This window comes from Oncorhynchus kisutch, linkage group LG11, assembly GCF_002021735.2.
Source record: "Oncorhynchus kisutch isolate 150728-3 linkage group LG11, Okis_V2, whole genome shotgun sequence".
Taxonomy (NCBI): Eukaryota; Metazoa; Chordata; class Actinopteri; order Salmoniformes; family Salmonidae; genus Oncorhynchus; species Oncorhynchus kisutch.
The window spans coordinates 28,637,405-28,662,381 of NC_034184.2; the positions used below are offsets into that span (position 1 = coordinate 28,637,405).

A 24,977-nucleotide genomic window follows, 5' to 3' on the forward strand; every position below is an offset into this window, starting at 1 on the left:
GCTCCCCGGGTCACTCCAGGCCTCACCTAGCCTATAAGCTTTCTGATCCATGGATGTCCCCTGTGGGGACCCTGGATTTCATCCCATCTGTGTGTGTGTGTGTGTGTGTGTGTGTGTGGGGAGGGGGGAACTGGGACTCTAATGTTCCAATTTTGTCTGAACCTATTGGTTTGGAGTTTGTGATGACATCTTTTTGTTTTTAACACACTTTAAAGTAACTGTCCACTGTTTCCAGAATGTATTAAATATGACCTATAATTCATTACAATATGAGTGAAATCCTTCCAAAATGTTTTAATAGAGTATGTTAAAAAGCAGCTTCTCTGTGTTGGAATGGTGTGTGTGTACCCCAACAGCAAAATAATGTGGGGGTATACCAGTCGTTAAAAATATTCATACAGGTAGACCACAGATTGGCCAGCTCATCCTCTGAGGAAATGGCAAGCATTTGACCTGTACTGTATGTGTTTTTTTTGTGGGGGTTTTCTCTCCAAGTTATGCTTTGGCACAAATGAGAACAGGATGATTCAACAACATTGTTTGGGTATCAGTTAACAGAATAGGAACTTTTAAAAGTTAGATTTTCACTGGACAGTTACTTTAACACATCTCCCTCAATGTTTCCCCCTGCTGGGTTACTCTGGTAACACCACCTACTGGGAGTAAACCTATGATTGCGGAAAGGGTACTCTGGTGGCCAGTGCATGGAAGTGTCAGGGTTTCTTATTCATAGAGTTGGAATGGATGCTTGGCAAGCTTACTTTTTTCTTGGGTCAGTGACTACTCTGTTACAGCACTTTGACCTTAACATGATGGACTTTGCCTATGGTGTTTGAGTAGTCTATTGGTAGGATTTGGGATTGTGCATGTGGGGGGGGGGGGGGAGTGTTGGTGTCTGTTGGTGTGTGAAAATGCATTTTCTGTTTGTGAGGCTTACATTTGTAATCCTCCTGGTCCCCTCTGGGACATATATTTTCACAGTGTGAGTCTGAACTGAACCTGTGTTTCAGAGTGGTGGTGCTGGAAAGCAGGCCGACCGACAACCCCACAGCAGCCAGCAACCTCTACATCCTGGCTGGACACGAGAACAGCTACTGATCACACCACACAGCATCTTGGTTACACAAGACACTACAGACAGACTACTGCTTTAGCTTCACAGGAGACTGATCCTTCAAGGGTCCACTTCCAACTTGCCTCTTACTTCCTTTTAACACCTATATTTATTGTGGCATGTAACAAAGAACTGGATGACTTCTATATGATTTCATTTTAGAATTAAGTGTTGCCACCACTGCTAGCATCTTAGCCCATACCACACAAGTGCTTAATTGACCTCTATTTAATTGTAAATATAAATGTAGTATTTTTTTTGCAGAAAGGGACCCTGGCTACTCCGGGGTTGTAAACTAAAGACTGGTCATGTAGATAGGTGTTCTGTACCGGTATGGAGACTGTAAAGATTTAAAAGGGTGGTTCAGGGGGTCAGTTTGAGCACTAAAAATGACTTCTTGTTCTCTAATCATGTGACAAGGGACAGGATTTGATCCCCTCTGAGGTTTGGCTAAGTCTGAGCAGCAAGGAAGTACCACTTACTGGTAATGTCATTCTGCACGCATCGTCATCCCAAATGTGGGAACTCCCTTTGTAGTTCGCTTTGAGAAATATCTAATGGGAGATCAACCATTTCATTCTTAGCTTCCATTTATAACTCTATGAGATGAACATTTCAAACTGTTTTAATTGCAGGCTTACTTCCCAGCTAAGTTGTATGCTTTTTTTAATACTGTGGGATCACTGGTGTTAAAATTTGCACAAAAAGGTATTTGAAGCAAAGAAAAGTGCCGTTGTATGTAACTGTATATGTGCTTGTAAACTTTAAGTATACATACATATGTTCTCACAAGCTGTGACACAGGGGTTGCATTAGCATAGGTAGAATTATTATGGAACACTCACTGAACATTACTGAAATACCATAATGAGACTGTGGAGGGAGAAATGTCAAAGGTCAAACTTAAACGGACTCTAGCGGTACTGTTTTGATCACCACCGTTTCATCATGTAATTCTCAATGGTAATATCGATCATATACACTATAGTCAAATGGACAAAACACATTCCTTACTGTTGGACTCAGTGAAGATGTAAGAAGAATATGAATGTTACATTTTTTTTTGTAATGTAATGCCAAAATGTGTTCTCGATTTATGGCCAAAATTAGTGCGGTGTCTCTACCTCGTGCAATGTTGAACAAAAGGAAACGAGTTGTGTAGAAGAAGAAGAAAAAGTCAGTAAAAACACTACAAGATTCATGTTGGTTTTAATTTACACAGTAGGAATGTGTAATGATTATGGACAAACTAACTTCCTTTCTGGCGCATTACCATTTTCATATTGCAATGCACATTATATGTATATAGTGTAAAATAAAATCTGTTGGTTTTACATACTGTATAATTTGTGTAACAGATTTATGAAACAAGTTAACACATTAAAAGAAGGAACTGAAGCTTGTGTGTCTGTTTGTCGTAGAGAAATATTGATTGAAATGCAAAATAAATGTTGAATAAGTTTCACATTGTCTAGTTTTCTAGCTTTGTAGATAAGTTGCCCATTTTTCCAAGGGAAGAACTAATTTGTGTGATCGTTTTCAGACATTCTTTGGTTATGATGAGGTATAACAAATATTGATTACAACAGACTTATTGTTTCATTTAAGTCTTGTCACAATTTAGATTCTATTTTGATTTGGGGATAGAGATTTTCTTGATGGCACATTTTTTAATGTTAATGAGTATACTGTATGCAAAATATATTTTCTCCATGGATATTGAAGTGATCTCAAATGGGAAACTACTAACTTAAAAATGAAGAAACCTATACAGCATTTTTACAGTAGGTCAATGTCTGTCGGTCTTCCAGCATGTTTTATATACATTGTATTGCACTGTACACAGTGGACAAAACATTAGGAACACCTTAATATTGGGTGGGCCCCATTTTGCCCTAATTTGTCAGGGCATGGGCTCGAAGCATTCCACAGGGATGCTGGCCCATGTTGACTCCAATGCTTCCCACAGTGGATGTCTTTTGGGTGGTGGACCATTCTTGATACACATGGGAAACTTGGGTGTGAAAAACCCAGCAGCGCTGCAGTTCAGCGCCTGGCACCTACTACCATACTCCATTCAAAGGCACTTAGATCTTTTGTCTTGCCCATTCACTCTCTGAATGGCACACATACACAATCCATGTCTCAAGGCTTAAAAATCCTTATTTTAACCTGTCCTCCCTTTCATGTACACTGAAGTGGATTTAACAAGTGACATCAATAAGGGATAATAGCGTTCACCTGGATTCACCTGCTCAGTCTGTCATGGAAAGAGCAGGTGTTCCTAATGCTTTGTACACTGTCTATATACCCCTAGAATTTCACTGGCACCTATTTGAAGCCTTTCTCAGAGCAATGTGTTTCTCTGCTGGTGAGGCTCTAGTCACACTTTTCACACGGCAGTCCCACGTTCGATGCCTAGGTGGGCGACTCTTGGGGTCTTGCCTGCCTCGTGATCACTAGAGTTCTGGCTGTCTGTCTTCTCTTTGTCCTTGTCTTTCTCTCCTCCCCCCGACCTAGAGGACACAGTATATATGAGGTTACTGCAACGCTAATAGTCTGAAAAAACTTGATACCCCATACAGCATTACTTGAGTCATTCCATCATGTATTTGACAAACATTGTTTATTCAACATCAAATGAATGGTGGTGTAAAGTGATGCTGATAAGTGACATTTTGGTCAGCAGATACAGTGTATCTTACTTTTTCTTGAAGAGTTTCTTAAAGGAGCTACGGAAGCCTCCCTTCTCCTGTTTCCGGCTCCTCTCACTGAAGGGGGTGTGGTAATTCGCCTCAGCCTTCCATCTTGGCTCCTCCCCCCAGGGTGGGCTCCCAGAGTCCTACATAAAGGAGTAATATTTGTTATACAGACACCCAGAGGTCTATAACAATATCACACACATAGTACATACTAGTCACAAATAGGCCCCAAATTGACACACACACCTCCCAGCAGTGCATAGCACTCACATTTATTTCTATGGCTGACCCACCCCTTTTCCATCTAAAAATGAACAACAGTCTTAGGGCTTCTCATAAACTCAACCCCACTGCTTGTTAACTGTGGGCTCCATCCAGCCACTCCCTGATGCCCACCTTGTTGTGGTTGTTGTTATGCAGCTCCTTGTCAGTGGCTGCTCTCTGTCTTTCTGGCTCTGCTTTGTGCTGCGGGGGGCTGATGGGGCTGTTGTTGCTGCTCTGGCCCTTGCTGCTGCGTGGGTGATATTTATTACTGGACTGCCTCTCTAGCTTGGCATGTTGGTGGTCCCTCAAGTGGTCAGACAGATGTCCGGGGCCACTGTCCCCACTCACAGTGCTGTCCAGCTGCAACCCGTTCAGGGATTTGCTCTTACACTGAGCGGCCTGCAGGGGGCGGTGGTGGTGAGCTTGCATCATTTGGGCCTCGTCTGGCGACACGCAACTCCGGCCAGGCAGCTTGTACCTGCTCCCCCGGCTGCCCCCTCTGTTGTAGACCTCGCGAACAGCCTGATGGCTCTTAGGGCAGCGCACAAAGGCGATGTCGATACTAGAGTCGGACGAAGCACTGGAGTAGTGGTCGAACAGGGACACGTTGTGGAGGGACGAGTCCGCATCCTCATACAGCCCCTCTAAGCCTGGAGGGTCCCCAGGGCGAAGGAACTCACCTTGAGCATCGGACAGGGCTGAGCCCGGGGTCAGCCGTTTGCCGGGCAGCTGCTCTGATGACCCCATCTCAGGGATACTCTGCAGGCCTGGGGGTTTGAGGCGAGGGTTGGTGTCAGGGGAGAAAAATGGGATGGGGGAGTCGGAGTGGTGAGCCTCGCTCTCCCAGTCCAGGAAGCGTCTAGACTGGATCTGCTCCAGGTGCCTCTGCTTGCTGCGTTTCACCTGGTTGCCATGCTCTCTGTGAGGGGAGAGGGAGAGGCTGTCAGCGGGACAGAGAGTTAGTTAATCAATGCATTAATGACTGACTGCTAATATTAATGGCTGAGTGTAGTCAGAACATAACTCACAGTATTGCGTTGCTGGTGGGGTAAGGGGAGCCCATCTCATTGGCTTGCATAACGTTACCACAGTCCACATTTTTGAAGAACTGCTTCATAGTTGACCTGCAACAAGAACAAGGTTGGAACTATATTTGTGCTTCGTTCACATGATAGTTGGAACTAGGAAACGGACATTTTCGACTTGCTATCTGGTTGTAGTTATACTTGTGCCGCGTTCAACCAGTTAGCAAGTTGGACATTTCAGAGTTTCCTAGTTCCGAGTAGCACGTGAACGTGGCATTAGCCTCACAAAGAGTTCTTCTTTATTTGGTCATATTCACAGGAGAATGTCTGTAAGGTATATCATCACAGTTCATTGTCCTCAGACCAGTCCATCTGAATCCTGTCCCCATCTGCACAATCTTACCAAAACACCAAATCTGAGCCTGGATCAGAAGCTGACCTCTTGAGCTCTTTGCGGTTGTGCAGAAGCAGCTCTTTGTTGTGCTGCAGTAGGTGGGCGTACTGGGTGGTGAAGGCTCTGACCTGCTGGATACACACCAGCAGCAGGTAGTAGTCAGGGTGCTCTGCATCCGTCTGCTTCAACAGAGTCTGAAACCAAAACAGGCCACATAGGGATGCTATTGACTTATCCCAGCTAGCACATAACGTTCTGAGAAACATATGTTTCTTAAAGCTTGGTGAGAGTGTGTTTATTTTGCATACAACGTTCCCACAACTTTCTGTAAATAGTGCAGGATAGTTGCTTGGCTTTTGAATATTCTCAGCACATTTTTAAGGAAAAAAACAATTTTCTTGGTATTTAATTACTTTAACACAATGTTTCCTAAAAGTTCAAACATGGTTACATTTCATTTAATTTCTGGTCATGTTCTAGGAATGTACTCCAACTGGTTTGATATCGGTAATGTTCTCAAATAGTTCCGCAAACGAAACAATGTTCTTCTGTAGGAATTTCAGTACTTCCACAGAACATTCCACACAAGTTCCCCTTAGGTTCTATTTAATGTCATATTTTTACTACATTCTGGGAATGTTCTAAAAAATAAAAAAAATATGTAACTTAAGTGAATGTATGGTTCTCTTTTATGTCAGTTCTTGGTAATATTCTGGGACAGTTCAAAAAAGTTTAATTCTACATATTGACATCAATTAACTAAATTCCATTCTCAGAACATGAAGAAAATGTTCCAAAAAAACCTCAAGAAAATGTTTAATGTTCAGAAAACGTTCCAAGAATTTTATTTAAAAACATTCTGGTCTAAGAACATGAAAAAAACTTTAGTAACGTTCAGAAAAAAATATGATTTTATTTAAAAACATTTCCATTCCATTCTCAGGGTCAGGAAAACTCTCTCGATCCTCTATCTTGTTAGGTGTGTTCATGTGTGTTGGCTGCACCCACTAATTGGTGAAACTTGATCTTAATGAGTGCTTGTTTCCTGGTTGGTTGAACAGACTAAAATGAACAGCTATGTATGTGGAAAAAAACTGCTAGCTTCATCCTGGTGGCTCAGTGGACTAGGGATAGAGAACAGAAGATCATAGGTTTGAATCTTTCTGATGCCATGTCACAATCAGTGGTGTAAAACTACTTTAAAGTACTACTTAAGTAGTTTTGTGAGGAATCTGTATTTTACTATTTATATTTTTGACTACTTTTACTTCACTATATTCCGAAAGAAAAAGTACTCGTTACATTTTGAATGCTTAGCGAGACAGGAAAATGGTCCAATTCATGCACTTATCAAGAGAACATCCATGGTCATCCATACTGCCTATGATCTGGCAGAATCACTAAACACAAATGCTTTGTTTGTAAATTATGCCTGAGTGTTGGAATATTCTTGTGCTATCTGTAAAAAAATCTATACTTAAGTATATTTTAGCAATTACATTAACTTTTAATACGTAAGAACATGTAAAACCAAATACTTTAGACTTTTACTCAAGTAGTATTTTACTGGGTGACTTTCACTTTTACTTGAGTCATTTTTTGTTCAGGTATCTTTATTTTTACTCAAGTATGACAATTGGATAGTTTTTCCACCACTGGTCACAATAAGAAAATAACTGTTTGCATGATTAATGCCTAGGCAAATTCATTTCCATGTATCCTATTGTATCTGTGCTTGGCGTTCAAAAAAGGTGAACCCAAAATAAGCTAGCAGTGTTATTAAAAGTCTTATTGATACATTCAGGGAAAGTTTTAAGTTATTTAATTACCTTCAGATAATCTATAATGTCCATTATCAGAGTGGTAATAAATCCTAAACTTTCAGGGAACCGGAGTGAAACATTCTCAGAACCTCCCTGCAACCTAAAAATGTACATTACCAGAACAGCCAAATGTTTACTTCTGTTCTCAGGAAACATATAGCTTTGTTCCACAACCAATATGAAAAAAACATACATTCCCACAACTTCCAACCAATCAAATGTGCTAGCTGGGATGTGAACCTGGCACTAACCTGAGCATTTTATACAGTCACCACCACTCTGATTAGAGATAACATACTATGATGGTGACGACTCTCTTTTCTAAATACCTATGTTGTGTTGGTGGTGTACTGTATGTATCAGATGTGAGTGTCATGGAGCCTGACCTGCAGCAGCTGAAGGTACACAGGGATCCTTTGCACTGGCTGGAGAAGCAGAGTGTGGAGAGAGGGGTGTGTCGTCTCGTCCCCGTTGATGTCACCCTGGAACATCAGACAGTCAATCAGAGAAGAGACAGTCAGTTGACACAAGTCTACACAGAAGTCATGTGAAATCAATTGTCGGAAAAGTTTGCAGAGTAATAAAGACTGGGGATAAGATGTCATAAAAAAAACTTCACTCAGGTATGCTCATCATGTGCTCTTTGTTCATCGAAATGTCAGCGATTTACTAAATGATCATTCGTAACAGGATTTCCTGAAATAACCCTTTCTTTCTGGATAACTGCACTACTTGTTGTTGCACTAGTTGTTCTCTGTGGGTAGCTCTATGCAGTGATTGTGGACATACTGAGGGTGCTGCATATGAAATAAATCCAAATAAAAACACTAGGCCTTTATTACTCCCGTCTGAGCGGAGTAACCCAAGCTAAAACACCCCCAACCCAAAACATCTTCCCATGGCCATGATTGCGGTCAATACTGCCTGGTTGTTCAGCGTGCTTGGTTTACCTCAAACAGGCCGGCTGCTTTTAGTGAGGTGGTGGTCAACATGTTGACCACAGACAGACATTCAGGCAGCTCCTTCAGATACGACACATAGAAGTCCAGGAAATCACTCTGTTGAAGACAGACAAGATGGAGAATTAGAAACACAGGCAGACATTCAGCCAGTCACTGAAACTCAGTAGATAGGGTCATAGAGTGTAGACAGACAGACAGTCAGTCACTGAAACTCAGTAGATAGGGTCATAGAGTGTAGACAGACAGACAGACAGTCAGTCACTGAAACTCAGTAGATAGGGTCATAGAGTGTAGACAGACAGACACAGCCAGTCACTGAAACTCAGTAGATAGGGTCATAGAGTGTAGACAGACAGACACAGTCAGTCACTGAAACTCAGTAGATAGGGTCATAGAGTGTAGACAGACAGACAGACACAGTCAGTCACTGAAACTCAGTAGATAGGGTCATAGAGTGTAGACAGACAGACAGACACAGTCAGTCACTGAAACTCAGTAGATAGGGTCATAGAGTGTAGACAGACAGACAGACACAGTCAGTCAAGCTATTGAAACTCAATACAGTGGCTTGTGAAATTATTCACCCCCTTGGCATTGCCTTACAACCTGGAATTAAAATGGATTTTTGGGGGGTTTATCATTGGATTTACACAACATGCCTACCACGTTGAAGATACAAAATATTTTTTATTGTGAAACAAACAAGAGATAAGACAAAAAAACGGAAAACTTGAGCGTGCATAACCCCCAAGGGAGGTGAATACTTTTGCAAGGCACTGTAGATAGGGTCATAGTCTAGACTAGAGTGTAGACAGACAGACAAGATGGATAATTACAGACAGACAGACACAGTCAGTCAGTCAGTCATTGAAACTTAGTAGATAGGGTCATAGTCTAGACTAGAGTGTAGACAGACAGACAAGATGGATAATTACAGACAGACAGACACAGTCAGTCAGTCAGTCATTGAAACTTTGTAGATAGGGTCATAGTCTAGACTAGAGTGTAGACAGACAGACACAGTCAGTCAGTTAGTCATTGAAACTCAGTAGATAGAGTCATAGTCTAGACTAGAGTGTAGACAGACAGAGAAATGATCTGGAACATAGACAGAGACTAAATCTATCCTCTCTCCCCAATCCCCATGTCTCTCCTGAGTGTCAGATGTGATCTTGTGATTAATTTTAAGGACTCAACATGTGATGGTGTAATTGGTGAGGAGAGAAAAAAAGGGGGCTTAGACCCGTTAGTTGAAACTTGTGACCCCTCAGTTTTAGTTTAATGTCCCTACATTAAAATGGCAAAAAAAGTACAAATTATTAAATAAAGGTAGGTATCTCCGCTGCACTGTTTCAGCACAATGGACAGAATGTGTGTAGAGGGGCTCTGTAAAGCCACCGGGGTGGTTAGGTATGACTCCTTTGGGTTCCCATAAAAAGCGGGAAAAAACCCTTCTCATCTGAGGTAGGCTAAGTGAAAAATGTGTAACTTTTGATTTCGATTTATAAGGGCGGGGTAAAGTTGAAGCTGCTTCACTTATCTCTGCCTCACGCCCCACCACAACAGAGTTTAGATAGCTTCTTAGCTAGTTAGCTGTAAAAAGCATTAGTGTTATTAGCCAAACCAGCTAATCTGCCACGATGGATATCAGAAATGGGCTTTGCCAAAGTACACAAACAAAGAAGGAGAAAGACAGCAATGAGCAGCAGCAGCATCAAACCACCGAGGCCGCCGCCAAGCTCAGCAGTGATGAGAAAGGGAAAGGGGAAACTAGTCAGTTGCACAGCTGAATGCATTCAACCTAAATGTGTCTTCCATATTTAACCCAACCCCTCTGAATCAGAGAGGTGCGGGGACTGCCTTAATTGTCATCGGCCGCCAGGGTAGCAGTTGTTGTTGGGGGTTAAAGGGACATTTTTTATATTTCAACTTCATATTCATCATCTCCAGCATGACCCCAACATCAATATATGTGAAAACTGTGTGTTTCTGTGTTTTGACATCATTGGTGTGCATTGTGTGATTTTAACCAATTATTGTCTAGCAATTGCCTACTTATTGGTTGATGATGATGTCATTGGAAACGCTTATCTACCTCACTACAAAACCTAGAAACACGTAGCAGAACTGCAGATTTCTCCACCCTGCCAGCTCAGGGATTCGAACCAGTGACCTTTTGGTTACTGGCACGACAATCTTGACCGCTAGGCTAGCTGCCACCCTTGAGAGGGCTGGAATACTTGGTTACTGCTGAATGATGCCCCTGGGTATTGCTACATATCGGTATGTTTCATCATAGAAATAGATACATTCTATTATGGAATTCTTGGTAGCCTATTGGTTTTCATGGTTGTAAATGGAACTGTATGTATTGGAAACATGTTTAAGGTAGGCCAGCATTGCTTAATTGATTACTTGGGTCAAACTTGAATTACAGAAGTGTATTGTGCCATATAACAATGTGTTGCTGTACTCATGAGCGACATGGTTTTCCATGTTTGAAGCGGGCCTATAGGCTTATTTGTTGGTCAAGCCAGGCTGCATCTCACTGTAGTAGACTGTAGACTATGTTTTGGTTATTTGGATCTCCATTCACCTTTTGTTTACTGTGTTTGTTTACTGTTAATGTAACTAGCCTAAATATAGATTGTCATGCCTTTTTGATCTGATATTTTGTTTACTAGGCCTACTACTTGTTCTGTTCGCATTCTGTTCGCATTCGCAGTTGTCGGTATTCTAAGGCAAACTGCTATTCAGTATTTTTGTTTTCATGCATGAATGACTAGGCTACTATTTTCAGCATTTAGTTTGCATTATTTTGGTAAGACAGCTGTGTGTACGGCTGCATTCACATAGGCTGTTTGTAATAGGTGAATTACCTTATCTGTCTTGTAGCTTGTATTCATTACCAATATGTACTTGCTTGAGTGCAGTGATGTCAAACTCATTCCTCGGAGGGCCAAGTGTCTGCAAGTGTTTAGTGTTTCCTTTCAATTTAAAACTAGACAACCGTTGAGGGGCATTCCTTACTAATTAGTGACCTTAATTCATAAACCAAGTGCAAGAGAGGAGTGAAAACCCACAGATGCTCGGCCCTCCGTGGAATGAGTTTGACACGTATTTTAGTGTGTAAGGCGCTGTCCATTGTGCTGATAGAGTGCAGGGGTGATAGGCTACAGATTAAGCGCCAAACCTGCCACTCAAGCACTCAATAAATAGTCTCAGAGTCTTGGCATTTGAATGTTTAGAGTCTTGGCACTTTATGTTTAGTGTGACATAAGCAGAATTCAATATAATTCCAATGCAAGAACCCCCCAAAAATAGTCACTTTATCCTAGCGCCAGGTCTGAGTCACAGCCTTTCCCCTGGACAGTCTCCTCTGGGGGCCCTAACTGCTAACGGCACCAATCAATTCATTTCCGTCGTTCAATCAGTCCCACCCACTTAAATCACATTGGTCCTAATACAATAAGCACCTAATAGACTGGATACTGTATGTGAGGGGTAATGTAGTTTGCAGCCAAACTGTGGCACAATCACTAGAGTAGAGCCCTGAGTTTCTCTAGGTCAGTTTACCTGGTCTGGGTTAAACCCTTTCCATGACTTCATGGGTCATTGGTGGCTGTGAAAAAATGAATACCTCTTTGCTGGTGAGCCTCATGAATACATCTCCCATGATGCCCTGCCACTGGCGCTTGAGCACCCTCTCCTGCAGGGTGTGAAGCAGCTCCAGGTGTTGCTGGATGAGGAAACGTAGAGAACTGGGGAATGGCCTGGAGAGAGACAAAGGAGAAGGATATAAAACACATCACACCACATTACACTGTGAGGAGAGAGGTTCAGAAGAGTAGTTGATAAAAGCTCAAACAGAACTGGAGAAATGTGAAAAGATATGAAGGCTGGATGGATGAAAGAGAGAGGGAAACAGATGCATGTAACTACAGAAAGAGACAAAGGAGACGACAGAATTGAAATGATGGAATTGGAAGATGCATTTAAACATGATGGTGTTAGCAGACAGAATACTGAGGTAAATGGACCAGTGAAAGTTGTTATTATAATAATGGGAGTAGGCTAGTAATAGTAATTGCACTGTAAGTAACAGTCATAGCATGCTGACAGTAATAGCATGTTCACAGTCATAGCATGCTGACAGTCATAGCATGCTGACAGTAATAGCATGCTGACAGTCATAGCATGCTGACAGTAATAGCATGCTGACAGTCATAGCATGCTGACAGTAATAGCATGTTGACAGTCATAGCATGCTGACAGTAATAGCATGCTGACAGTAATAGCATGCTGACAGTAATAGCATGTTGACAGTCATAGCATGCTGACAGTAATAGCATGTTGACAGTCATAGCATGCTGACAGTAATAGCATGTTGACAGCAATAGCATGCTGACAGTAATAGCATGCTGACAGCAATAGCATGCTGACAGTAATAGCATGTTTCACAGCAGTATTTTATATTTTGCAGCAGTAATTTATCATTAGTTGTTTATGAACCCGAACCTAAGGGTTCTACCAAGGTCAATGTTGAGAACAACTGTTAAAATGTAATTTGCTTCAACGAGTCATAGTGCACTATTAAACCCTAACCCTGAACCTTAAAGCACTGGCCCAGTGCGACAAATGTACAAACCTAATTGAATTGGTTCCTACAAAGCCTATATTTATGTAATAGTGGTCCATTGGCTCTGTTGCTGTGAACTATAACAAAACAGTTCAGCCACAGTGTGGCTACTACAGTGGCTTGTGAAAGTATTCAACCCCCTTGGCATTTTTTGTTGTTGTTGCCTTTACAACCTGGAAAATGGATTATTGGGGGTTTATCATTTGATTTACACAACATGCCTACCACTTTGAAGATGCAAAATATTTTTTCTTGTGAAACAAACAAGAATTAAGACAAAAAAAAACAGAAAACTTGAGCGTGCATAATTTCACCCCCCAAAAGTCAATACTTTGTAGAGCCACATTTTGCAGCAATTAGAGCTGCAAGTCTCTTGGGGTATGTCTCTATAAGCTTGGCACATCTAGCCACTGGAATTTTTGCCCATTCTTCAAGGCAAAACTGCTCCAGCTCCTTCAAGTTGAATGGGTTCCACTGGTGTACAGCAATCTTTAAGTCATACTACAAATTCTCAATTGGATTGAGGTCTGGGTTTTGACTAGGCCATTCCAAGACATTTAAATGTTTCCCCTTAAACCACTCAAGTGTTGCTTTAGCAGTCTGCTTAGGGTCATTGTCCTGCTGGAAGTTGAACCTCTGTCCCAGTCTCAAATCTCTGGAAGACTGAAACAGGTATCCCTCAAGAATTTCCCTGTATTTAGCGCCCAACCATTATTCCTTCAATTCTGACCAGTTTCCCAGTCCCTGCCGATGAAAAACATCACCACAGCATGATGCTGCCACCACCATGCTTCACTGTGGGGATGGTGTCTCGGGGTGATGAGAGGTGGTGGGTTTGTGCCAGACATAGCATTTTCCTTGATGGCCAAAAATCTACATTTTAGTCTCATCTGACCAGAGTACCTTCTTCCATGTGTTTTGGGAGTCTCCCACATGCATTTTGGCAAACACCAAACGTGTTCGCTTATTTTTTTCTGGCCTCTCTTCCGTAACGCCCCGATCTGTGGAGTGTACGGCTTAAAGTGGTCCTATGGACAGATACTCCAATCTCCACTCTGGAGCTTTGCAGCTCCTTCAGGGTTATCGTTGGTCTCTTTGTTGCCTCTCTGATTAATGCCCTCCTTGCCTGGTCCATGAGTTTTGGTGGGCGGCCCTCTCTTGGCAGGTTTGTTTTTGTGCCATATTCTTTCAATTTTTTAATCATGGATTTAATGGTGCTCTGTGGGATGTTCAAAGTTTCTGATATTTTTTTATAACTCAACCCTGACCTGTACTTCTCCACATGACATGCCTTGACCTTAGTTATCTTTGTTTTCTTTATTATTTGGTTAGGTCAGGGTGTGACAAGGGTGGTTTGTGTAGTTTTTGTATTGTCTAGGGGTTTTTGTATGTTTATGGGGTTTTCCCTAGTCAAGGTGTTTTTATGTCTATGGTTGCCTAGATTGGTTCTCAATCAGAGGCAGCTGTTTATCATTGTCTCTGATTGGGGACCATATTTAGGTAGCCATATTCCTTGGATAGTTTGTGGGTTGTTATTCTATGTTTAGTTGCCTGTTTTCAGTAGTCATATAGCTTCACGGTTCGTTTTGTATAGTTTGTTCAGTGTTCGTTCGTTTCATTAAAAGAGTTATGTATGCTTATCACACTGCGCCTTGGTCTCCTCATTATGACGACCGTGACACCACAACTTTGTCCCTGACCTGTTTGTATAGCTCCTTGGACTTCATAGTACCGCTTGCTTGGTGGTGCCCCTTGCTTAGTGGTGTTGCAGACTCTGGGGCCTTTCAGAACAGGTGTATATATACTGAGATCATGTGACACTTAGATTGCACACAGGTGGACTTTATTTAGCTAATTATGTGACTTCTGAAGGTAATTGCTTGCACCAGATCTTAATTAGGGGCTTCACAGGAAAGGGGGCGAATACATATGCACGCACCATTTTTTCGTTTTTTATTTTGGATAATTTTTGGGTTATTTTTTAAATTTCACTTTACCAATTTGGATTATTTTGTGTATGTCCATTACATGAAATCCAAATAAAAATTCATTTAAATTACAAGTTGTAATAAAACAAAATAGGAAAAACGCCAAGGGGGATGAATACTTTTGCAAGGCACTGTACATCTCACATAAATGTGTAAATAATAACCGTCAGTGGTACAGTACCGTTTGTCTTTGGTGTGGAGGTCCTCTGTGCTGTTGAAGGTGATGTTGGCTTTCAGCAGGAGAGACAGGTATGACACATACACCCTCTCTGACTCCAACAGCTCCAGGGCAGCCATCTGCCTCTTATCTGACACACACACACACACACACACACACACACACACACACACACACACACACACACACACACACACACACACACACACACACACACACACACACACACACACACACACACACACACACACACACACAACGTGCAAAAGAAGCAACACACTGACTTTCAGTTGAAGTCAGTTTACATACACTTAGGTTGGAGTCATTAAAACTTGTTTTTCAACCACTCCACAAATTTCTTGTTAACAATCTATAGTTTTGGAAAGTCGGTTAGGACATCTACTTTGTGCATGACACAAGTCAGTTTTCCAACAATTGTTAACAGACAGATTATTTCACTTTTAATTCACTGTATCAGTGTATTCACTGTAATCTTCTTCCACCATAGTCCCTGTGCCCAAGAAAACAAAGGCAACCTGCCTAAATGACTACAGACGCGTAGCACTCATGTCCATAGCCAGGAAGTGCTTTGAAAGGCTGGTAATGGCTCACATCAACACCATTATCCCAGAAACCCTTGACCCATTCCAATTTGCATAGCGCCTAAGCAGATCCACAGATGATGCAATCTCTATTACACTCCACACTGCCCTTTCCCACCTGGACAAAAGGAACACCTATGTGAGAATGCTATTCATTGACTATAGCTCAGCGTTCAATACCATAGTACCCTCAAAGCTCATCACTAAGCTAAGGATCCTGGGACTAAACACCTCCCTCTGCAACTAGATCCTGGACTTCCTGACAGGCAGCCCCCAGTTGGTGAGGGTAGGTAGCAACACATCTGCCACACTGATTCTCAACACTGGAGCCCCCCAGGGGTGCGTGCTCAGTCCCCTCCTGCACTCCCTGTTGACCCACGACTGCATGGCCAGGCACGACTCCAACACCATCATTGGGTTTGCAGATGACACAACCGACAACAACGAGACAGCCTACAGGGAGGAGGTCAAAGACCTGGCCGGGTGGTGCCAGAATGACAACCTATCCCTCTATGTAACCAAGACTAAGGAGATGATTGTGGACTACAGGAAAAGGAGGACCGAGTACGCCCCCATTCTCATCGACGGGGCTGTAGTGGAGCAGGTTGAGAGCTTCAAGTTCCTTGGTGTCCACATCACCAACAAACTAGAATGGTCCAAACACACCAAGACAGTCGTGAAGAGGGCACGACAAAGCCTATTCCCCCTCAAGAAACTAAAAAGATTTGGCATGGGTCCTGAGATCCTCAAAATGTTTGACAGCTGCAACATCGAGAGGTATGGTTGCATCACTGCCTGGTACAGCAATTGCTCGGCCTCTGACCGCAAGACAGGCCCAGTACATCACTGGGGCTAAGCTGCCTGCCATCCAGGACCTCTACACCAAGCATTGTCAGAGGAAGGCCCTCAAAATTGTCAAAGACCCCAGCCATCTCAGTCCTAGACTGTTCTCTCTACTACCGCATGGCAAGCGGTACCAGAGTGCCAAGTCTAGGACAAAAAGGCTTCTCAATAGTTTTTACCCCCAAGCCATAAGACTCCTGAACAGGTAATCAAATCAAATTACTATTTGAATTGTGTGCCCATACCCCAACCCTTCTTTTATGCTGCTACTCTATCTTTATCATATATGCATAGTCACTTTAATTATACATTGATGTACATACTACCTCAATTGGCCCGACCAACCAGTGCTCCCACACATTGGCAATCCGGGCTATCTGCATTGTGTCCCACCCACCACCCACCAACACCTCTTTTACGCTACTGATACTCTCTGTTCATCATATGTGCATAGTCACTTTAACCATATCTACATGTCCATACTACCTCAATCAGTCCGACTAACCGGTGTCTGTATGTAGCCTCGCTACTGTTATATTTCAATGTCTTTTTACTGTTGTTTTTATTTCTTTACTTACCTATTGTTCACCTAATACCTTTTTTGTACTGTTGGTTAGAGCCTGTAAGTAAGCATTTCACTGTAAGATCTACACCTGTTGTATTCGGCGCACGTGACAAATAAACTTTGACTTGATTTGATCACAATTCCAGTGGGTCAGAAGATTACATACACTAAGTTGACTGTGCCTTTAAATAGCTTGGAATATTCCAGAAAATTATGTCATGGCTTTAGAAGCTTCTGATAGGCTAATTGACATCATTTGAGTCAATTGGAGGTGTAACTGTGGATGTATTTCAAGGCCAACCTTCAAACTCAGTGCCTCTTTGCTTTGACATCATAGGAAAATCAAAAGACAAGTCTGGTTCATCCTTGGGAGCAATTTCCAAATGCCTGAAGGTACCGCGTTCATCTGTACAAACAATAGTACACAAGTATAAACACCATGGGACCACGCAGCTCAGGAAGGAGATGCGTCCTAGAGATGAACGTACTTTGGTGCGAAAAGTGCAAATCAATCCCAGAACAACAGCAAAGGACCTTGTGAAGATGCTGGAGGAAACAGGAACAAAAGTATCTATATCCAAAGTAAAACAAGTCCTATATTGACATAACCTGAAAGGCCGCTCAGCAAGGAAGAAGCCGCTGCTCCAAAACCGCCATAAAAATGCCAGACTACGGTTTGCAACTGCACATGGGGACAAAGATCGTACATTTGGGAGAAATGTCCTCTGGTCTGATGAAACAAAAATAGAACTGTTTGGCCATAATGACCATCGTTATGTTTGGAGGAAAAAGGGGGAGGCTTGCAACCCGAAGAACACCATCCCAATTGTTAAGCATGGTGGTGGTTTCATCATGTTTTGGGGGTGCTTTGCAGCAGGAGGGACTGGTGCACTTCACAAAATAGATGGCATCATGAGGGAGGAAAATTATGTGGACATATTGAAGCAACATCTCAAGAGATCAGTCAGGAAGTTAAAGCTTGGTCGCAAATGGGTCTTCCAAATGGACAATGACCCCAAGCATTCTTCCAAAGTTGTGGCAAAATGGCTTAAGGACAACAAAGTCAAGATATTGGAGTGGCCATCACAAAGCCCTGATCTCAATCCTATAGAAAATTTGTGGGCAGAACTGAAAAAGCATGTGCGAGCAAGGAGGCCTACAAACCTGACTCAGTTACACCAGCTCTGTCAGGAGGAATGGGCCAAATTTCACCCAACTTATTGTGGGAAGCTTGTGGAAGGCTACCTGAAACATTTGACCCAAGTTAAACCATTTAAAGGCAATGCTACCAAATACCAATTGAGTGTATGTAAACTTCTGTCCCACTGGGAATGTGATGAAAGAAATAAAAGCGGAAATAAATCATTATCTCTACTATTATTCTGACATTTCACATTCTTAAAATAAAGTGGTGATCCAAACTGACCTAAGACAGGGAATTTTACTATGATTAAATGTCAGGAATTGTGAAAAACTGAGTTTAAATGTATTTGGCTAAGGTGTATGTAAACTTCGGACTTCAACTGTATGAACTGTAGTTCTGTTGGCTGGGTGTCTCTGACTAGCAGAAGGGCCCAACATTGGCTATGATTCATATAAGCACTTCTCCATAAACTCCCATACTACCTCACTTCACTTCTAAACTGGAAATTGAGTAAGTATGATACTTGCTCTCAAGACTGGTTGGTACTAGAGGTTCCACTGATCTCCTCTGCTTTAGGGAAGTCTGCTTTCAGTTACTATGCCCCACAGTTCACTTTAAAACTAGATTTTTTTGGTCCCAAAAGGGGAATTTAGGGCCCTGATAATATATATTCCCCTTTTGGGACCAAAAAATCTAGTTTTAAAGTGAACTGTGGGGCATATATATATATATATTGATTGATTGTTTGATTGATTGTATATATTCGTTTCTACTACCCTTTTTGAATGTAATGTAATTTATTTGAAATGTTGTAACTGTAATTTTGTAGTGATTATTCCTGAATGTGTGGCTCACATTGTTTGAATTGTTGTTCTCAGGCCACCACTGGAAATGAAGGTTAATAAAAATAAGTGTGCTTTTTACACAGCTGTGACCTATTAAATGGGAATAAGTCTATAGACTACGAAATCATTTAATGTAGGGGTCTGTAATGTAACAAGGGAATAAGTCACTGTCCGTGGTGATGTGCCTCACTGTTTTCTGAGGCACTCTGTGCATCCGTGTCGTTCCGGCTCTCTTTCGATTCTGTCCACACTGGAGACATAGACTGACCCCTCTGGGGCAGGCCACTGGCTGCCTCCTGCTCTGAGTTAGAGGCTGCACCACACACAGTACATACACAGGGAGAAAACACAAGCATTGTCAATGCGATTCCGCCGTCTCTGATTGATTTCATGTGCTGTAACATCCCTATACAGCCGCCGGGTATTTGATTCAGCTAAAGCAAGTATGTTCAATGGCTAACCCTAACCCACAGGACACACAGTGGTTGAAGCAATGTTTTCCAACGTGGAATAAACGTTGAATTGATGTCTGTGCCCAATGGGTAAGGACCAGCTAGTCAGTACATCGATGACACACATACAGGATCTGCTATGGATTCTGTCTGTCCCTCAGAGGTATAACTCACTCTGGGTCGAGGCTATGCTCCTGTGTGGAGAGATGCTGGGCAGGCTGGCGAAGTAATGCTGGATGACGTTGAGCTCTGTCTGGTTGGAGAAACACTCATGGCCCTCCCCATGGCAGTCCCCTTTGGAGCTTTTTCTGACAAAACCAAGGGGAATGGTGAGTTCATTTCAGGTGAAGAAAGTATGTGTGTGAATGTTTGTGCATGCTACGTGTGTGTCATACACCTCTGTTGAACGGGCCGGATCTCTCTGCTGTTCTCTGATTGGAGGAACTCCAGGCCATCCTGTAGCTCTTTCTGTCTGCTGCTAACCTCTTTGATCTGGGTTAGAGCACTGCTCAGGTCTTCCTAAACACAACCAGGACATACACTCAGTGGCCAGTTTATTAGGTGCACCACCCCGTTCACGAAAATGGTTTCGCTCCTACAGTCAGTGAGTCACATGGCTTTGGCTTGCTATATAAAGCAGGCAGACAGGCATCAAGGCATTTAGTCACTGTTCAATTGAATGTTAGAATGGGCAAAATGAGTGAACTCTCGACTTTTTCACGTGGTATGATTGTCGGTGCCAGGCGCGCCGGTTCCAGTATCTCGGCCTCCTGGGCTTTTCATGCACGACAGTATCTAGGGTTTACCAAGATTGGCACGACAAACAAAAAACATCCAGTCAGATGCAGTCCTGTGAGCGAAAACAGCTCATTGATAAGAGAGGTCAAAGGGGAATGGCAAGAATCATGCAAGTGATGCGCAGTACGGCATCTCGAAATGCACAACTCATCGATCATTGTCACGGATGTGCTATTTCAACAGATGACAACACCGGGTTCCACTCCCATCAGCTAAAAACAAGAAGAAGTGGCTCCAGTGGGCACATGATAACCAACATTGGATAATTGAAGAGTGGAAAAACATTGCCTGGTCCGACAAATCCTGGTTCCTGTTGCGTCATGCAGATGGCAGATTCAGGATTTGGCATAATCAGCATGAGTCCATTGCCCCAGCCTGCCTGGTGTCAACAGTACAGGCTGGTGGCGGTGGTGTAATGGTGTGGGGAATGTTTTCCTGGCACGCGTTAGGTCCCTTGATACCAATTGAGCAATGTTTCCATGCCCCAAAGAATTCAGGTTGTTCTGGAGGCAAAGGGGGTCTGACCCGGTAGTAAATGGGTGTATCTAATAAATTGGCCACTGTGTATAGCACAATCACATCACTATGATATCTAGCTACATTCACAATGTACATTCACATGTACCATGTACCAGATAGCTACATACTGCAACACTTTTTTTTGTGTGTTAAGCATCCTGCTTGAATTGCTAGAAACTGTTACTGGTTTTACTGTAGTCCACTTGTATGGTATGAGCAGAATGACAAACAGGCACATTTTTGGTTTCAGATATCAGTGAGGATCCGTCAAGTCATGTGGGGAGTACGGTACCTTAAACGTGTTGAGCGAGTTCCTGATTCCCATGATCCTATCATCCAGGTCTCTCTGGTGTGCCTGAGCCCTCTCTTCCAGACTGCTGTCCCTCTGCTGCAGCGCGGCCATGTCCTGTAACACCCCCTGTAGCAACGTACGCAGCTCTGCCACCAAGGACTGCAGCTGGAGCACCAGGTCAGAGGTTAGCAGTCAGGATGTAACAACCATTACTACAGTGATATGATTTTTTGTGACATTGCTAATGGCTCCAAAATGTCCAGAACATAACTGTGAAATGCTACATTGGTTCCATATGTGTGGGTGAATAAATGACTTAGCTGTTTTAACCATAGTCGTAATAATTTTGTGGGTGCTTATATTTGTCCTACTTTACACATGTACAAGTGTGTATTAATACGCATGCGTGAATCGGAAATATTTTTTTCCCTGAGACACCCTCGGAGAATGGAGTCACGGCCAGGATCTGAAATGATCAACAGCGTCCCTGGAGCAAATAGGGTTAAGTGCCTTGCTCAAGGGCACATGGACAGTTTTTTTTTACCATGTCGGCTTGGGGATTAGAACTAGCGATCTTTCGGTTACTGGCCCAACGCTCTAGAGGGTTCTCGTATGGGGACAGCCCAAAAAGCCTTTTTCTAAGAGTGTATCAGAGGTCAGCTAGGTCACAGCTCATTTTGCCACAGGGTTTGTTTCCTACAACGCTCCCCACTGAGTCACATTATCCTCGTTATCTTTTTCATTGTTGTTGTCGTTTGGAGTGTCCCAATTTCTCTTTTTCCCCTTCTGTTATATGCCAGCAGTGATTCCCTTTTTTCTCTCCTTTGGTGTAGCTGCCGTTCTTAGGATGTTGGGTTATTGAATTTAGTCTGCAGAGATAAGTGAATCAGCTCATGTGAACAGACAGGGGTTCAGGCTGCTGCCAGCCCCAGTCATCTTCTCTTCACTCCTCTACTCTGTGGATACGGTCATGTGAAAGCCATCAGGCTGCAGATTCATTAGGGCAGCTGCCCTTCTTTACAGATGTACAGATGTTATCTCTGTGTTGCTGTGCAATACCCTGCCTCTGCTCACTACTTTAGAGAGCATAACGATACAGTACATACGCAGCACATACAGTACCTTACAGCAGTGCAACAACGTCTGTGTATTATATTGTACCTTACAGCAGTGCAACAACGTCTGTGTATTATATTGTACCTTACAGCAGTGCAACAACGTCTGTGTATTATATTGTACCTTACAGCAGTGCAACAACGTCTGTGTATTATATTGTACCTTACAGCAGTGCAACCACGTCTGTGTATTATATTGTACCTTACAGCAGTGCAACAACGTCTGTGTATTATATTGTACCTTACAGCAGTGCAACAACGTCTGTGTATTATATTGTACCTTACAGCAGTGCAACCACGTCTGTGTATTATATGGTACCTTACAGCAGTGCAACAACGTCTGTGTATTATATTGTACCTTACAGCTGTCCAGTACTGTTACGATATTTTACATATCTGTAGCATTTTGTTAGAACATACTGTATACCAGTCCATTGACATGCATTTACATATAATAAGATTAGAGACAGGCCGTAGCCGAGGCTATTCCCATTTCTCTGGCAGTGTGTCTCTTGCAAAGGGACTGACTATAGAGCTGGTTACCTGAAAAATCTCTAGGTTGGCCTCTTCCATTTCCTGGTTTTGTTCTAGAAGTCAAGGCCATCAGTTAATCACACATCAATATGGATTTACTCTAGCTCCCTGTCACTCACACATCACTATGGAGAAAATCCTCAGTTACTCAGACACAGCTCCCAATTATACATAAACCATTATTTGGAGATACAGAACCAAATAGACTATGATAAAGACAAATCATATAGTCATGTGGGATGTCCAACACAATGTCTCATTTTGCAGCCTATGCACAGTAAATAATGTAAGAGTAAACCCTTACAAGTTACCCAAACACTGAAATTCTACATGTTATGTTAAGGTAGACAAGGCTTGTGTCATCAAACAGTTGTACCATAGTGGAAATACCCTACTGAACTCAATCTGTTTCTGTTCAAATGCCAAATGTCCAATCAGCGAGCAGCATTTAAAGGTCATTTTAAATGTCTGCTTATCATACATTATGCATTTGAGCTTGTGCTGGAATTACATATTCTGAACTGGAATACATGTATAGCAAATTTCCTGAAAAAATAACAATGTAAAAGATAATTCAAAGACAACTAATTTGGACCAAATTTGAAGTCTTCCAATGGTTGTATCATGCGTCAGAGTTTTGCCACTTAACCAGTTCTTAAGACATTGGATAGTCAGATAGTCATGTAATGCCGAAGAACATTGAATGAGAAATTCAAGCATACCAACTTTGTTTCAATATTTTTCCAATAACTGTCCACCAACAACAGGTTTCATAAAAAGCGTATTTGTCCATGTAACCAGTTCAAACACATAAAACAATCTGTTACGCACAGCACACCAACGATATTCCACATCAACAATACAATTATTTTTCTTTACTGTAGCATCTCTATAAACCATGTGACTACCAACAAATCATAAAAACACAAAACCATCACCTTGATTATAGAACCAGAATTTACCTTCTGTCTTGCTGTTTTCCATAGTTCCTGTGCCCACCTACCTAGACCACAAACAGGGTTGTGTAGTTTTAGTGTTCAAGGCACTCCTCTGTTCTGTCCTCCTCTGAACACTGTCCTGCCGAACCCTCGCTCTAAACCATGTGAGTCTGATGATCCTCCACACAAAAAGGGCCCTTGTGTACAGTAAGTGGAATGATGGTGGGAGAGGACAGACAGAGAGGGAGAGAGATGGAAGAGAGGGGTAGAGCTTGAGGGCTTTTGACACTCCTTCATGAGGAGACAATTGGACAGCTGATTCGATTTTCCCCTTAACATGAATGCCCAATTTCATAGAACAGATCAAACAGAACTGTGACACAGGATCTGGTCAGCTCAGGCGGGTGACATGCAAAAGGTAGTCAGGATATGATGCCATTTTAGTCACTGTACATTTTCTATGTGATTCCATACAGTATTTGGCCAAGTTTACTTGATGACTGTGTCTGTATGTTACTGTTAGAAACAGTGATGTGTGATGTGCTTCAGTGTGTTGTGTGTTATGAACACAATTAAGTAGGCCTATTGCATATGATGCTGTAGTATATTTTTACATCAGCATGTTTGTGCAGTGTTTCTACTGTATAGTGGATATGTGTTTTGGATTCACTGATACACACAAGGATTCACATTTCCCCAATGTTTAAAAAAAAAACTGTGTGGGTCTCTATGAATGAGTGTGTTATTGGTATCAGACTCTAGTAGGGTTAATGTTAATACTGTATATAGTGATGGCATTACGCTCCTCCACGCCCCCAGGACCAAGTTCAGCTCCTTGGGGTAATCAGGCTTTCAGCCTCTTTCTCTTTAGAAAGGCTTGTTGATAGCTGTGCTCCTTGTCCCTTGTAGCGTCAGCTGTGTTCTGTGTCAGTTGCCCTGTCTAGTTGTGTCCATTTTTTCTTGTTTATTTTTAAAATTGAGATTCGGTATAATGAAAAGTACTGTACAAATGTAATACATTATATTCTGTCAGCGTTGTGTGAGTGAGTCAGTGTGATTAGCCTTTTACTGCAGTAGGCTAAATCAGGGTCACACAGTGATTCTTGGTAGTCTTTTAAAAATAGATATTTAATTTAACTAGGCAAGTCAGTTAAGAACAAATTATTATTTACAATGACAGCCTACCACGGCCAAACCCGGACGATGCTGGGGAAATTGTGCACCGCCCTATGGCGGATGTG

At 42.3% G+C, this 24,977-nt stretch overlaps 2 protein-coding genes across 20 annotated transcripts in view; one reads left to right on the forward strand and one right to left on the reverse strand.

The window, feature by feature from the left end:
* LOC109899792 (mitogen-activated protein kinase kinase kinase kinase 3) overlaps positions 1-2,579 on the forward strand; it is a 68,489-nt gene extending 65,910 nt beyond the window's left edge. For 8 of the 15 annotated variants that reach the window (XM_031835575.1, XM_031835577.1, XM_031835579.1 and 5 more), the window contains one exon: positions 1,011-2,512. In XM_031835575.1, the coding sequence (XP_031691435.1) occupies positions 1,011-1,098 (88 nt within the window). In that variant the 3' untranslated portion in view covers positions 1,099-2,512. Of the gene's footprint in view, positions 1-1,010 lie in introns of all 15 variants that reach the window. The other 7 variants (XM_031835574.1, XM_031835576.1, XM_020495330.2 and 4 more) reach the window with 1 other exon arrangement.
* Positions 2,307-23,912, reverse strand: LOC109898882 (rho guanine nucleotide exchange factor 33-like). Of its 5 annotated transcripts, none has more exons than XM_031835589.1 (14): positions 23,761-23,911; positions 22,808-22,851; positions 21,150-21,314; positions 19,715-20,059; positions 19,279-19,401; positions 15,093-15,219; positions 11,925-12,057; positions 8,273-8,380; positions 7,709-7,804; positions 5,545-5,693; positions 5,109-5,204; positions 4,213-4,999; positions 3,820-3,956; positions 2,307-3,630 (listed from the first exon to the last, which is right to left on the reverse strand). In XM_031835589.1, exons 5-14 carry the CDS (start codon positions 19,346-19,348, stop codon positions 3,507-3,509), a joined length of 1,827 nt encoding a protein of 608 aa, XP_031691449.1. In that variant the 5' UTR covers positions 19,349-19,401; positions 19,715-20,059; positions 21,150-21,314; positions 22,808-22,851; positions 23,761-23,911; the 3' UTR covers positions 2,307-3,506. The 5 variants fall into 5 exon arrangements, with proteins under 5 accessions (XP_031691449.1, XP_031691447.1, XP_031691446.1 ...); XM_031835587.1 differs by having other exon boundaries at positions 4,213-5,020; XM_031835586.1 differs by having other exon boundaries at positions 5,509-5,693.
* Between the last annotated feature and the right edge of the window lie 1,065 nt (positions 23,913-24,977).